General features: G+C 52.1%; 1 protein-coding gene across 4 annotated transcripts in view; it reads left to right on the top strand.

The window, feature by feature from the left end:
• Rbm19 (RNA binding motif protein 19) overlaps nucleotides 1-16,131 on the top strand; it is a 101,520-nt gene that overhangs the window by 23,392 nt on the left and 61,997 nt on the right. For all 4 annotated transcript variants that reach the window (XM_074061135.1, XM_074061136.1, XM_074061137.1 and 1 more), the window contains exons 17-21: nucleotides 6,489-6,667; nucleotides 8,076-8,136; nucleotides 9,940-10,019; nucleotides 11,579-11,634; nucleotides 13,948-14,064. In XM_074061135.1, coding sequence (XP_073917236.1) covers nucleotides 6,489-6,667; nucleotides 8,076-8,136; nucleotides 9,940-10,019; nucleotides 11,579-11,634; nucleotides 13,948-14,064 — 493 coding nt within the window. The remainder of the gene's footprint in view (nucleotides 1-6,488; nucleotides 6,668-8,075; nucleotides 8,137-9,939; nucleotides 10,020-11,578; nucleotides 11,635-13,947; nucleotides 14,065-16,131) is intronic.

Consider the following 16,131-nt stretch of genomic DNA (forward strand, 5'->3'; position numbering starts at 1 on the left):
TCCACAGGCCCCTCCCTGGCTCTTTCCAGAGTTAGCACTGTCCACTTTGGATTCGGATTCCCTTCAGACCTACTGTGCTCCCATCAAAAGAATTCTTGCCACATGGTCCCAGTTTGTTCGTAACTAGCCATCACCCAGAACCACCAGCTGCCTTGGTTTTTGATATGGTTACTACACTTGAACCTGGTGATGATTTTAGCCCGCAGTGAGTCATCCTTTCAAGCACAAAGACTGGCCATGTTTGGGGGCCCTGAAGACAAACCCTGAGAAGCCTCTTCCTGCCATGGGCAGCAGTGGGGTCTGGCCGTGAGGTACTGTGCCTCCCGAGGTGGCTGCTCACTTACCAGGTCCTCGCGCTTCTCCCTCTGCAGTGCTCTGTTCTGCTATGACACTGGTCACCATTTGTATTTATTCTGTTATTTCACTTGTTTCCTATCCATCTTGTCCAGACTTCGAACCCTGAAGGCAGGGACCAGGCCATCTCCCTCACTGCTGGGTGCCCCAGCACCCATGCGGTCCCAGCCACAGGAGCGTCACAAAGGTGTAGAGCAAGTGAGCAAATGTAAGGAGAATGTATCTGTTCTTTGGAAGGGCTGGCCGGGTCCCACTCCTCATCTGTGTCTTGAGCCCATGGCACACGTGAAGTTTGAAGGTTTACTTCAGGTTGCTAAGCCTCAGAATAGAAGTGTGACAGCAGCATTGTCCGTCATGGGAAGAGCAGCAGCTTCTAGTTGTCCCTTTTCCTTGGGCTTTGTTTCAAATGCTTCTTACTTCCTGGAGTGGTGTTTTGAATGAATTTGTTTGACTCGGTGTCTAGTGCACAAGTCACCCCTCCTCTGCATTGCTGACCATAGCACCTAGGAGTGTGCCCACCTGGCAGTTGTCAGGAAGACATATATGTGACCTTGTGGGCAGAGCAGCACTTGCTCTGCAGCATCCCTTCCTACAGGTGCCGAGCACCTTGTTTGTGTCCTCATCCTTGAGGCTCAGCACTCCTGGGGAGCGACATCCAGTACATAGGCGCCCTCGTCCTCTCCTCACTGTAACTGGTTGAACACCTACCTTCCCTCAGTTTGTGTCTGTGAAATGGGTGCTGACCACAGGAACTGCTGAGGCCTTTGCCAGGATGGATGGAGATGCATGTACAGGTCACTGTCACTTCCACACAGGTGGGTATCCAGCAGTGTCAGTCCAAGTGCACATGACACATACCTGCCAAGAGCTGTGTGCCAGCCCCCCAAGCAGGACTTATCCACATGGACATAACATAGACCCTTTTCTTCTGAAGCTCCCAGGCTGTTGGGGGTAGGGGTGTCAACCCAGATGTCACAGGTGGCATTAGAGGTGGCCCTAGGTACAGACATCCTCCAGAGCACAATGGGAGGTTGCCCTGTGTCAGCTGCCTGGAGTCTGGGGTCTGTACTCCCTACCCTGTCCTTGCTTCAGTGTTGACAGCCCCTCTGGGGACTGCTTTCCGGGAGCCCACTGACTGTGACTCGCACAAAGGAGGCATCAGACCTGGGAGAAGGGCCCAACTGTCCTTCTGGATTTGGACCAGGAAGTTGTGCATCAGCATCAGCAGTGATTTTCCAGTGTTGGTTCGAGGGTCTCCTTTTGCCCTGAGCTATCCCTGCTCTCCTGCTCCTCTCCCTGGTCCTTTTGCACATTGTTCTCAGGTGCCCCCAGGTCTCTGGCTCCCTGTGGCCAGGAGACTAAGTCCTGGATTTCGAGACTCTGCAGGAAGTGGGAGGGAGTGGTGGAAGCTCCCAGCCCTGCCTCGTTTCTGCAATGCTCTCTTGTTCTCTGGGCCAATCTCCAGGGAGGGGACAACGAGTTTTATCTCCTCACAACCAAGACCCTCACCTCGAGATAAAGGGCTCCAAGTGGGGGCAAGTCCTGGCAAGCTGCTTGCCACTGATAACGGGCTGTTCTGTGGGCCTCGGCGCAGAGCCTGGGGAGGGGAGAGCGCAGTAAATACTGCAAGGCCTGATTATGAGGACGCCTCATGCGGCCGTGCGTGACTGGATTTGATTGTGCGAACTACAGGTGGGGTAGTTCGCTCCCTTGGTCCCTCCAGCACACCTCGCTTCAAATCCTGCCCCAGCCCAGCCCTGCTGCCTTTGTTTCTTCCTTCTGGTGATTTTGCTGGCAAACATCTTCACTTTCTCATCTTCCTTTTGTCTCCACTTGGGGCCAGAAGCAGAGTACTTTAAAGAAAGACCCTTGGCTCCATCGCCTTGGTGTTTGTCTGCCTTGCTCCTCTCTGGACTCAGGCATAGGTCACAGCAGGTCCTGGAGACTTCGGAAGCACAGGTGGCTGGCAGGGACACTGCCCCCTGGACTTGGAGGTGTGGCACTGGCTGGTCCTCTTGGAACCTGTAGCAAGCTGCCATCCCTGCAAAGAGAGGGTCATGGAGGCCAGGCCCCCCTGCAGCTATACTGCCAACCTTTCCTCTGGCTTGCTCGTCAGGGCCTGGCTAGACTATGTACAACAGGGATGACACAGAGTAACGAAATGGCCATTTCTCAGGAGCTTACAACAGCCCAGGTGTGTTCCATGGCCTCTGTGCATTAGTGTTTGTGAGCATCCTGCAAGCAGGTACTGTTATTGTCCCTTTTTATAGGTGGCAGGAAGCACCTCTGACTTGTGCAGGGTCACACGTGGAGAGAGCCACTGTGTGACCCAAAGCCATCAATCCCAAGGTCTGAGGTTGTCTTGCCTATGACATCACAGTTCCTCGGGGGCTCACTAAGCTCCTGAACTCCTGGTACTTTGCAGGCTCAGCCTGAGTGTGTGACGGATTCATTTTGCACAAATGTTTTTGGGGTGTCTGTTCTGTGTCTGGCGTGGGAGTGGAGTGCTCACTGAGTCAGACTGGGGCCTATCCTTTGCAAGCAAGCTCCCTTAATTGTTGGGGACACAGACTCACATGAACCAGTAGATAAGCTGATTTTCAGAATGAAGTCAGAGTTCTGTGAAGAGGAAACCAGAGAACGTGATGGTGAGTGGCTGTGTAGGGTAGAGGCCTCTTGACTAAAGTAGACAGGAAGAGGTCTGCAGGGAGGACATTTGGGCTGAGGCCCAATGAGAAGAAGCCACGCCTAGGAGCACAGACAGTGCACACTGTGTAAAGGCAGCAAGTGCAAAGGCCATTGGTGATCAGTGGAGAGGACCATGCAGATAGTGCACAAGAGGACAGGAAAGAAGACCCAGGGGTAAGGTGGGAGAAGCTGGCAGGCCAAGGGCAGGAGCCAAGGGGAGACTCATCCAGATGAGTGGTGTTAATATCCAGGCCTATGGTTGAAATATGGACATTACCATGTCAATTCAACCCATCCCAGTGCACACATGATCACACGTGTGTTTTCATTAAACACTACATTACAGAAAAGGATGCTGGGACATGGTTCAGTTTCCGGTCCAGAGCTATGCAGTTATTAAATGGCAGAGCCAGGGCCAATCCAGCCTACTCTCATTTCTCCCACCTGTGTGGGTTTCATGGCTATGTGCCACCTCCTGGCTGCAGTCTGTGGGGCTCCCCCTCATTCCCACTCCCCTTCTCCGGCAGATCTATAAAGTCCAGGAAGGCTCTGTCTGTGACCTCTCAGGATTCCCTGTGGACACCCCCAGAGTCAGTGCGTCTGTGCCGCTGGAGGAGGGCCAGGCTGCTCTGAAGTGTCTTTCACTTCCCAGCGCCGGGGGCAGTGTTGTCGGCTGACTCTGGACGTTGGACAAGCCAGTGGAGCCCCAGGCCAGACGAGCCATACACCCCAGGGAGGAGGTGCTAACCATTCTCGAAGGCCTCTCTCCTTCCAGGGCTGGGGCTGGAGCTGCTGAACTGCCAGGGAAGGGTCCCATCCATTTCTGGGGTCCTGACCCCAGCCTTAAGCTCAGTTTAGCTCAGCTCTGTTACAACCCAGACATCATCTCCCTATGCAGGTGCTTGTGCCGTCTAACACGCTTTGTGAAGCAAAGCGGCCACTGTTCCTGGCCACACAGGACGGAGTCCTCCAGCCATGCTGAGGGCCACTGGGCCCTCAGGTCCCTGTGAGGTGTCCAGCCTCTGGACTGCTGCCCTGGGGTGGCTGGGTTCCAGGTCTAGGGACAGGAAGAGGGAAGGGTCATTTGTCTTTGCCAATGGTGTGAACACAAGGAGTGGGGACCGGGACCCATAAGCTGGTGGGGTTTTTGACGGCCAAGACTGCATGCTCTGAGTTAAGCTGCCAAAGTTAAAAACTGAGTTTTCCCATAAGAAACTGGATTGTCAGCTTCTGTGGTATCACCTGAACTTGTGGCCACATTGAGCTGATCTTGCTGAATGGCAGCTGTTGACTGGTACCAAGAAGAGACTGACCCTGAATTTCTGGGCCACACCATCCCCGCCATTGTCTTCTCTGAAAACTCCTTTTCAGCCACCCCGGAGGCTCTCAGCAACCTGAAGGTGCCTGAGTTAGAGGCCAGGTGCAGCTGCATCCAGGATGTTCCTTAAGGCCTGCTTTTTATGGTGTGGCTACTATGGTTACACAGGACAATGGGTACCCTAGGCATCCAGCAGAGGTTAGTGCATGTTGAAAGACATGGGTCCACCTTTCCTATATACTTTCGCCTCAGATGTGGAAAGACGAAGGAGAGAGGTGGGGTGGGGCTATCATTCCTGGCAGGGGATGTGGTTATGAATGCAATCAAAGTCCTCATTCAGAACCTAGAGCCCAAGTCACTGCACAGCTTTGCTCCCCTGTCGTCATCAGCATTGCTTTTGTCCTCATTTTGCTTTGAAAGTTGGATTTTGAGTCCAGATGGCCACACCATGGAGTCTGGCTGGGTAACTAGTTAATGTCTAGATGGGTGAGGAGTCATTGTATATGTCTGCCTTTTGTCCTGGGGCTGAGTCTGGGCTCAGCTCAGAGCTCAAGGGGTGAGAGCTGCATGTCCCACTGATGTTGAAGAGGTGACATTATCGCTGTCACTGTTCCCTTTAGGCTTTAAAGGATTGTTTCATGACACAGCCATTGAAGCTGAATTAGGACTTGAAAGGTTTAGGCTGGTGGAAAGGGCAGGAGAGACAGCTGCGTAGGGTGCTCAGCATGGGGTGATAGGACCACCAGTTTGAAGTGTTTGAGGGAAGGTGTGGGGGAGAAGCTGGTTATCCTTGTCACTTCACCAGCTTCTGCCAGCCAGTCTTGGGGAGGGAACCAGAGGGGTGGGGTACGGACACAGTCTGGTAGCTACTCTGAAGAATCCCTAAGATGGGGCAGAAGTCAGGGGGTGGGGACGGTTCCTTTCCCCAGGCCCTGATCTTGTGACGGGAGATGGGAGGGGAACCAAGTGGAACCCATGTCCTTGATGTAGGATTGCCCCAAGGTCATGGGACTTAGGCCACCATCACCCCAAGAAGGAAGCCACACTCATCTCCTCTGCTAGCCACTCTCCCCCCAGCTCCACCCACTCTGCCCCTCCTGGCGGGTCATAAGGTACAGCTTTCTGTCTGCCCTTCCCTCTTACTGAAGTGCTGCTCCTTCAACATAGCCGTGGCACATGGCCATCGACTTTGAAACTCCTTCTGCAGTAACCACAGGGGTCCTGTTTGCATTTCGTCCCTGCTGTCTCTTCCTGGGGGATGCATGAGCATGTGTGCTTTCTATGTTTGTTAGTTACAGCATCCACAGTTTTTACTGAGTTTGACTTGGCGAGGCCTCGACCACTTGAGCCACGCCCCAGCTCTTTTTCTTTAGTTTGTTTTTCAGATAGGATCACGGGCTTTTGTCCAGGCTGGACATTGGCCACATTCCTCTTACCACTGCCTCCTGAGTAGCTGGGAATTATAGGCATGAACCACCTGGCCCTGCATTGTACATTTTGATAATCTTAATTTTATATCATGGAACACTGTACAGGGTCATTGAACATTCTTTGTAAACATTTTTAGTAACTGTATACTATTTCATACTTTGGTGAGCCTATAATTTTCCTAATTTCCTGTTTGCAAATAGGTAGCGTTTTTGCCCCCCTTGTGCTATTATCTGTACCTCTAAGTTTAGTGTGCCTTGTATAAATAAACTCACACTCTTATGTGTATGCTCCCTGTAGTCATGCAGCCTAGGAATTTTAATTGAGTCCTTTAGCATCAAGGGACATTAGAATTTTCAGAACTTTGTTCTCATTCCATCATTTTCGAGAAGTTTTAAGTTGCATTTTAGTTTCAAAGTTCACCAAGTGCTGCTTTTTTGAGGAAAAATAAAGTTCAAATTAGTGTGGCCCACTGTTACTTAGAACCCACAGTTTTTGGTCTGTATTTCACATTTTGTTCTCAAACAGGAACAAGTGCCAGGAAGTTCTCCCTCTCCCTCTCCCCCTCTCCCCCTCCCCCTCTGTCTCCCCAGAAGCAGGACCCCTTGGATCTAGTAGGTTCCGTGGTGTGGCCTGGGTGCTTTGGTGGCCTGACCTCCTCTTTTATGTATTTGTCGTTTGTTTGTTTGTTTGTTGATAGAGTCAGTAGCAGACAGCGAGACCCTAGAAGGTGAAAAAGCAGCAGAGAAGGGAACAGAGGCCTCCACAACTGAGATGGAAAAGGAGGAAGAGGAAGAAGAGGAAGACGAGAGCTCTCCAGGGTGCACTCTGTTTATTAAGAATCTCAACTTCAGCACCACGGAAGAGACGCTGAAGGAAGTGAGTGGGTTCAGGAGTGGGAGAATGGGGTGCACATGAAAATCCTAGCTACCGGTGCAGCTCCTGCATTTGTCTGCCTTTAGTCCTGGCTCCTGGTAATGTGAGTTTGCCTGTGGCCCCCTGCTGGGTGTCTAGGACGCGTCCGAGGAGGTATACTTCATATGGAAGTGATGCTCTGTTTACCTCATAGGTTTAGAAAACACCCTGCCCCAAACTATTCTAGCGGGGAGTGTCCCTGGCTTCATGGGAACACTGAAGACAGTTAGCAAGCGAGTGCCACCCCCGTGGAACTCCTAGACAGGGCCACAGTTCTGCGCTTAAGAGACACAGGCCAGGGTGAAAGGACAGGAAACTCCAAAAGGGCATTTGGTGAACATCAAGTGAGTGCCTCGGGGCCTCCAGCAGGATTGAGCCAGCGATCCAGAGAAGGGGCTCCAGTTCCAAAGTGGGGAGACTTGCCTTTCTGTAAGCTGAGCTCAGCCCAGAGTAAACCTTCATGGGTTTTTTTTTCATGAGTCGGGCTCCTGTCCTAGCATCTAATCAGACTGCAGACCCATGGGAGCTGTCAGTCCTTCTGGGCGTGGATCTCAGCTTCACTCCTTGCTCATGCTGTGACACCTGGCCAGTCCTGCAGCCCTTTTCTGCCTCAGTTTCCCCATCTGTCATGTGGAGTTGTGAGTAGACTGTTCTCACTAGGTTTTGAAGATTTGATTAGGACAGTTGAGATCACCCAAATGAAGTGCCTGACACTCAGCCCTGTGTGCTGCCCTGCTTCCTGGCACCCACCTGTGGACGTCACTGGCCCCTGCCTGTCCCTGGGCCCTGGTGTTCACTGCTGAAGACACAGCAGGAAACAGACCCATGGCTCAGAGTGCAGGGGCCAGTGAGGAGGAGGCCAGGCCTGAGCTCAGTGCACTCCATGCTGGCACCCGCTTCCCCTTGTGGCATGGGCTGCAGCAAATCTCCACTGCTCCAGACCCAGCTCTTCCCTCTACAGCTGGAGCAGGAAACAGCTCAACAGCCATGATGGAAATGCTGGGGAGTTACTTACAGCAGGCTGTGACTTGTCACTACAAAGTGTCTTAGGGACCCCAGGCTCTCAGTGTGGCAATCTTGGGAGGTTTAGAGCATGAACTCAGGAGCCCAGGCACCTGCGTCCACATTTCAGCTCCACCACTCCTTGTTCTGTGAGCCCAAGTACCAGCACTTAACTATGGAGCCTGGATTTTTTTCATCTGAAAAAGTGGGCTTAGTACAGGGCCCAGCTGCCATAAGCACAACCCAGCTGTAAGCTCTGCGTCCTTTGTGCCTGCAACTGGTCATGTGGCTGCTGTGTTGAAGGTCCACCTGAATAGGCAGCAGGAGTCACCTGGATATGCAGGTGGTCCATGTTCGCTTTCTCTTCCAGGTGTTTTCCAAAGCTGGGGCAGTGAAGAGCTGCTCTGTCTCCAGGAAGAAGAACAAAGCAGGTATTGCACACATGATCGCAGAAAGAAAGGCTTCCAGAAGAAGCTGGGCATGGGAGCAAAGATCAGGGTGGCTCTGGAAGTTCTTTGGTTTCGAAGCATTCCCACCCTCCTAAATGTCCCTGTGTCTTTCCCCAGAGCCTTGTGCTTTCAGCAGAAGCAGCCTTGCACCTCAGCCTTGGTAGGCCCTTCATAGACTGTCAGGGGCAGCTTTGGAGCAGTGCAGTTAGTGGCCAGGCAGCGCTGACTGTGCTCAGCAGCCAGAGCCTCCACCTCCTCCTTCTGCCTCTGCTGTGGAAACTTCCCAGACACAGCAGTGAATGATCTTGGGCTTCTTCCTCCCTTCTGAGGGAAATAACCCAGATATAGAACTTCCAGAACATTCCACTGAGTCATTAACCCTGCTCAGTACGTGTGTAGGCCAGGCAGAGGCCATCCTTACCTCACCTATGGGCCCTGAGTCCTGTCCTGAGCCTCCTTGCCCCCATAAGGCCGCCATCCAGCCCTGATTTCCTGCGGGGATGGAAGTCCACATGCTTTTTCACACCATGTGGTCCCCATCCATGTCCCCTTTGATTTGGTAGCATTAGTAGGGATGCTGTGTGACTCAGCCCAATGCACCTGCTCTATGCAGACTGCTGGGTAGCCATGGTGTCTGCTGTCCACTTGTCCCTCATACCGGGCCTCCAGGTGGGGAGCATGCATTAACTACACAGGTTCCCTGTCCCCAGGAGCTCACAGTACAATAGAGAGGCTGATGAGCTGGTGGCTACAGCACAGTGCTGTGAGGGGGATTATAGAGTCACTGTGGTGGGTCAGAAGCCCAACACGGTGGTCCTCACAGCAGACCAGAGCTTCGGGAAGCAGAATAGTCCGACAGCAAGGCTGCAGGAACCAAGTGTGACCTGCTCGGTGTCAGCAGGGAGATGACCTTGACTTTCTTGTGGTTATATTTCTTATAATCTAGATGCACTTTTTAAATACGTGTTCACAGGCACCACCCTCCATAAATTTCACGCCCCAAATGAGAGCTTTCTATCTGCTTGAAGAACCGGCATCAAAAGTCGCTGTGACACTGTGCTGTCAGCCGGCGACTCTTACAGGAGCCACATTTGGGCAATTGATGGAGCTTGCTAGCATGTTTGGCCCCTGATTCATAAAACACAAGGCTCTGGCCTCACAAACAGTACTATGTGGGTGAAGATAGGAATCACTCAGTGAGCCAGGGTTTGGGAATTTCCAACCTAAGTTAGGCACATCCAGTGTGCACTGCAAATATATCTTAAATTAAGAACTCTGAAATGCAGAGGTGGAGGAGGGGTGAGGACGCACAAAATTTTGTCATCTGAAACGCAGGAACCAGGCATGATTGTAAGGTCAGAAACACTTATAGACAGGATGCCTTTGGTGCACTTTACATCCGTGCCCACATTCACCTGTGCTCCATATAGGAGCAGGGCTGGCCAGGTAGAGGTCTTACTACTCATCACAACCATGGTCATCCCTGTGAGTCCCCACCCACTCCCAAAGGCAGAATTCTATTATGAAGTTAATTGTGTCAATCATTTGTTAATTAATAGGCCACCAGGCTCGGGTGGTGGCTGTATAGCTTCACTGGCAGATTCCTGGGGGTGACTGTAAACAGCAAGCCAGGAGCTGAAGCCTTTGGTGGAAGGGAGGGGGTATGAAAAAGGAAAGAGAAAGCAGAGCAGGGGTCAGGGCCCGTGGAAGCCCTACACTTGGTCCTGAGTTCATCCTGGCTTCCTCTCCTCCCACCTGGTGGATTCTCCCCCTTCTCTTTCTCAGGAGTGCTGCTCTCCATGGGGTTTGGATTTGTGGAGTACAGGAAGCCAGAGCACGCCCAGAAAGCCCTCAGACAGCTGCAGGTAAACGGGGATTCACGGCTGAGGTTCATGGAGATACCTGGGAGGTGGCGGGGCGGTACCAGTCCACGTTTTCCTGGGTTCATCACTTTCCTTGGGGCCCATGTACAATTAACCTCTCTCACCCCTCCATGGTCATTCATTTCATCCATAACTTTTGTGGGCTTGGTTTGTACCAGGCACTGGGCTGAGCCTGGAGGAGACCCTTCCACTCTCTGGTAGGAAAGACAGGCAGCAGACCTCTACCAAATTTGAAAGACCAGGTCATGGCAAGTGCTTGGGTAAAAACAGTGCCACAGGGCTCCTCTAGGAAGTCTCTAAGGAGGTGGCTGTGGTGCTGACAGCAGCTGACACAGGAAATCTCTGCACAGAGGTCTAGAGGAGAGAAGAGCATGTATAGAGGGCTAGTGGATGAGCTGTATGTTTGGAAAGCAAAAAGAGGCCAGTGGGATGGGAACCAGGATACAAGGTGACGTGACAGGTATATGGAACCAGATCTCGTAGGCCATTTAAAGATAACTTGGGCCTGAAGGCAGGAAGTCTGTTAGAGGTCTTCAAGCTCCTTGGGCAAGGGTCTGATATGTGCTTTAGGTCAGTCTCCAAGCTGCTGTGTGGAAAGAGGACAGAAGGAAGGGGGCTGAGAAATTCTTGAGTCACCTGAGCAAGACACCTCTTGGGCCAGGGTGTAGCAACAAAGGTGGGAGAAGGGCATTGAGAAGTATTTGAACATAGACTCAATATCCTGGTCAGACAAAAGAGAGAGATGTCCCCATTCCCACCCCACCCCCACCCCCTTCCAGGCCTCTTCCTCACACTGGAAGGAGTGCTGGGACTGCAGGGAACAAGGCAGTCTGGGGTTTGCACCATCCCAGAGGGGGCCCAACTAACATCCATGTCCCCACTGCCAGGCTGGGGACACAGAACAAGGCTTTCTCTCTAGTTTGCGTTTGGTTTGTTATTAGGCACTGTATTCATTTAATGTAAATTCAGCAGTCTTTTCTGTTTCATGTATTTAATTCCACTTGTATAAAATTCCACTTGCACACATGTGTGTATAGTGTGCTGTTCTGTACAAAACTGTGCACATCACCACCAGCAGTTGTCTATGTGGAGCAATGCACACTGGATTTTCTGGGAGAGTCGAAGGATTTTCAGGGGTAATTTTGCTAACACACCAGTTTTGCCTTAGGGGACTGTGTAGACGTAGCTTGAGTACAGCTGTGTTTTCAAACTTTTCATAGAGTGTACAAACCAAATTCTCTGCAAGCCAGACCTAAAAATGTCTTTTACCTGAAACTTCCTGTAGAGATGGAAAATTCTGTGTCCCTTGGGTGGTAGAGAGGTCAGCAGATCGTGGAAGGCTGGGTCTCTGTGACACCGGCTGCTGTGTGGGTTGGCACCAGCCGTTAGGGAAAGTCATCTGTGTCCTCAGTTGTAGCCAGCCTCTCTGCCTGGGACAGGCATTCTCCTGCGCTCAGTGCAGGCTCAGCTCTGGTGACGGGCATGGAGGCGGCTAGGCTCTCTAAGGACAGAGGGATGAGCCATGTTGTCTTATGTCTTAGGGTCACATCGTGGACGGCCACCAGCTGGAAGTGCGGATCTCAGAGCGAGCCACTAAGTGAGTCTCGAGCGGGCTTCTCTCTCTTCAGATGGGCATCGGTTCTCTCTGTCCTTGGTGCTGGCCTCCCAGAGGGTGTCTCATGGCCTTGAGATGTCCTTTCCACCGAGCTCCCATCCATGTAGGACTCCACTTACATAAGACTGGCACTTGCCGACTGTGGCACCCGTTTCCCTGCTTGCTCCAGGTAGTGCCAGCCACTTGGTGGGTGTTTCATACACTGTGTTTTTTCCAGAGATGCCTCCTGCTAATTTGAAAGACATTCAGTGGTGCTAGAGATGGAGGCAGGCCAGTTGCCTGGTGACCATTTTCTGGGATAGTGGGGCATCAAGAGTTTTGCTCCGGTGTCTCTACCTGCTTGTACATCTCAGTGAACCAGTGCCTTAGAGGGCCGTCAACAGGGCCCAGCACATAGCATGCCCCTGGAAAGCTATTGGAGTCGTTGTCGCTATCATGCACTTGCCTTAGTGAGAAAGGACTGCCTCTAACAGTCCTCACTGGTTTAAGATACTTACTTGGTAATTTTCAGCAAGTTGGTCATTTATTGTGGTCATTTGTTCAACAAATTAGCTGCTGGAATCTGGTCCTTTTTCCTCCTTCTCTTTTGTTTTTAATGCTCCTTATGACTCTAGCTTAGGGCAGCTCTGGGCTTTTCCATCCATCACAGTCTGTGCTACGTTGAGCATCCTTAGTGAGAGGAAGCTTTGGTGCAGGCCCCCGCAATGGGGGCTCCTAATCTGTAGGTAGCAGCACAGGCTTGAGCACCACACTTCAGATTCTAACTTAGCTGCTCTGTGAGCTTGGGCAGTGACTTGGCCTGGGGAGTAAGATGCGATGACTGGGGGCCTGTGTATATTATCTGGGACATGCCGTGCCCATGAGCACTCAGTTCGAGTGGCAGGCTTCCTTTGCAGGGAGGGCCCTGTCTCCAGAGCCAGCCTGGAGTCAGCATTGTGAGCGTCTGCCCACTGGCCAGTGTTCAGGGAATGGTTCTTTTTTTTTTTTTTTTTAACAAAAAAAAAATTGAGGAAATTGGAGTGCTCCAGACATTCTTCTTGGGGCTGGGCTGGGGTTTCCTTGTGGAGTTCACATCAAAGGGCAGTGCTCCCGAGAGAACCTTCCACAGTGGTGGAAATGGTCCCACTGTACTGCCATTTGTCACACGTGGCTGTCAAGTACCACTGCATGAGTTGTCTGCTGCTTTGTAACGAGCTCCCCCAAACTCAACAGCTTGCGACAGTGAGCGCTTACAGTCTCTGGGTTCTGTGGATTGGGAGTTCAGGAGCAGCTCAGCTGGGTTCAGGATGGTGCAGTTACATAAAGGCTGAACTGGGACTGAGGAGTCGGCTTCTGAGGTGTCACTTGTATGGCTGTGGGCGAGAAGCCTCGGGGCTGCTTGAGGGTCCTGACAGCATGGTAGCCGGTTTCCCCAGAACGAGTGATAGACAGCAAGAAGGAAGCAGCAGTGCTTTCCATGACAGTTTCAGAGGTTGCATAGTCACTTTAGCTGCTTTCTGTGGCCCTGGCATGGTGGGGGGCAGAGGCTTACATAAGGAACATGAGGCCAGGGTCCTGGGAACCACTGGAGGCTGGCAGCACAGCCACCAAGGGCCTAAGTTCTTAATTGTGCTTCATCTTAACTTAGTTCACTCCACATGTGGGGGCAGTGTAGTGAACAGCACTGCCAAGAGGGACAAGATAGACAAACAGAGAGACAAGGAGACGTGGTTAAATATGCAGTGCTGCCAGGGTGCATGCCGGGTGATGGGGCCATATCAGTGAAGACAGAGAGGCCTCCAAGGAGATGACAGAGTTCAGGGAAAGAGGGAGGAGGTGAGTCGTGACAAGTCAGTATACATACCAGTATAAATGATAGGACAAGGACTATCATTTATTCGATGCTTACATTGATGGTGGGGCTAGTACTGGGTCCTCTCATTAAATCCTCAAACACTCCATGACCTTAACACTCACCCCCTGTTCTACATTCAGGAAACTGAGGTGCAGAGAGGCTGAGTAACTTGCTTGAGATCACGCAGCCTGAACCCACCTGGCCCACCTGGCTGCTCGGGCCCTGCCAGGTTCCCCTTGGGTTAGTGGTGAAGTGGCTTTGGAACCAGCCAGGGTCCTTTGAGAACAAAGCAGTGGGGAAGAGTAGGACCGATCTCCTCCGGTCATCTTGGCCGCCTCCATGCGCTACTTGGTTCATCACCTGAACAAGACAGGAGCGTTGGTTGTGGGTGGGAAGGTGGTGGAGCCAGTGTAGATCATTGGTGCACCAATAATCCACACCTTTCTCTCTCCACCCCAAAGGCCAGCTGTGCCATCTGCACGGAAGAAACAAGTTCCTAAGAAACAGACGACCTCAAAGATCCTGGTGCGGAATATCCCCTTCCAGGCCAACCACCGGGAGGTCCGGGAGCTGTTCAGGTAGGTGCCCATGTGTGTCCGTGGCACCGCTGGAGCCTGACAAGTGGCCGTGGGTCCTGGACGGTTCTGCTGCAGGCCAGCGTGGTGGCTTTGCAAAGGGCTTTGCCTTTGATTTATCTCCCTTAATCTCAGAGGCCTTGGGCGGAAAGGTCACAAGCAGCTGGGCTTCCCTCTCAGGTGAGAAGGCAAGGCAGCTGGGTCCCTTCATCCTGCCCACAGCCTCAGGACTGGCCTGAGCCCCAGTGACTGACTCTTGTCCCCACCTGCATCTGCCTGAAGTGTCCTCTCTCTCAGCCCCCTCTCTCGTTGAAGCCAGTGGCTCTCCACCTTAGGCACATTCACATCACTGGTGACTGACAGACACCCTTTGCTTGTCCCACCCAGAGAATCTTCCCTTAGTGGCCCTGATGTCCAGCCAGGCACGGGAGCCCTGATTCAAGCTGCTCTCTGGAAAGCCCCTCTGAAAGGGAATTGTGTAACACAAGCCATTGTCACCTGAGCACAGGAGGGGGAGCTCCAGTAGTGAGACTCAAGGGCACTGAGGTGGGAGCCAGGCAGGTATTGGATTGGATTTAACAGGACCCGTTCTTCTGCTCAAGTTCTGAAAGACAGTCTAGGAGTCTGAATTCTTAGGGGGAAATTAAATTCTTAGCCATGGGTTCACTCTCTGAAAACAACCTATGCAGAACAAAGCCATCCCACCCCAGGGCCACCAGTATATGGGTGTTCTGCTGGCACATTGTGGGTTTTGGACCTTTTAGGCTGATTAGGTGTCACCCAGCTCTGAGCCATGAGCAAAGGAGGTGTTTCAGTGACGGCTAAGAGGGACATATGAGGTCCAGGGGCTCCCTAGGCTGCTAGGTGCAGAGAGGCCATGGTGGCTCTCAGAATGTAGCAGTGGGTGAACTAGCCCCAGCCAAGCATAGGCTTCGGGGTGCTCTGAGGACCTACAGCCCAGGATCTGCACAGGGTGACCGTTTGTGACGCTTCATCCTGGGCCGTGGTCCTTCAGATTCTTCCACGTGAAGATCAGGCATGTGATCTTTTAGAATTGCCAGTTGGCACCTTGTGGGGTAAAGTATGAATCAAGATGAGGCCTGAAGTTTGGAGAAAGCCTGTGTGTGAAACTTGCCCTCTCCGCCCTCCTCCCCGTTCATTCTGAGTCTAGCGGGAGCTGACATCAAAACGCCATCCCCACTGAGTGGAGCTGTGGTCCCAGGTATCCTGCCTATCAGAACCAGGCTGGTGAGATGGGGGTCACAACTTAGGGGACATTTTCTGTGACACCCAGGGAGGTCAGTCAGCAGTTCTGAGGTCATGGTCACAATGAGTACATGTCACGTGTGTCTGCTTGTCTTTACTTGCTTCTGCTTTTTAAAGAGTCCAATTTAAGAATTGCCAGATGAAAACGAGCACACTGGGACAGTGTATTGTTGATCAGGAAGTAATATCCTCAGAAATGACAGGTGTACATGGTCCCATACTGTTTAGGGTGACACTTATCCAGTGAAACAAAAGAGTGCAGGGAATGGGGAGCACTCTGTTTGAAATCCACTGTTCTCTCTATTTTTAGAAGACAAGGAATTAGTGTCTGCTGGACTTAATTACCTGTGGCGTCTCTTCTCCCACTCTACACACACACACACACACACACACACACATACACCCCACACACCCCCCCACACCCCCCCCCACACCCCACCATTGTTCTGACAGGAGTTTTCATAAGCCTCCACACACACACCACACCACACCCCCCACACACACACACACGCACACACACACACCACACACCATTGTTCTGACAGGAGTTTTCATAAGCCTCCACACACACACCACAACACACACACAACACACACACACACACACACACACACACACACACACCCCACACACCATTGTTCTGACAGGAGTTTTCATAAGCCTCCACACACACACCACAACACACACACACACCACACACACACACACACCACACCACACACACACACACACACACCACACCACACACACACACACACACACCACACCACACACACACACACACACACACACACCATTGTTCTG

The sequence above is a fragment of the Castor canadensis genome, chromosome 18, assembly GCF_047511655.1.
Source record: "Castor canadensis chromosome 18, mCasCan1.hap1v2, whole genome shotgun sequence".
Lineage (NCBI taxonomy): Eukaryota > Metazoa > Chordata > Mammalia > Rodentia > Castoridae > Castor > Castor canadensis.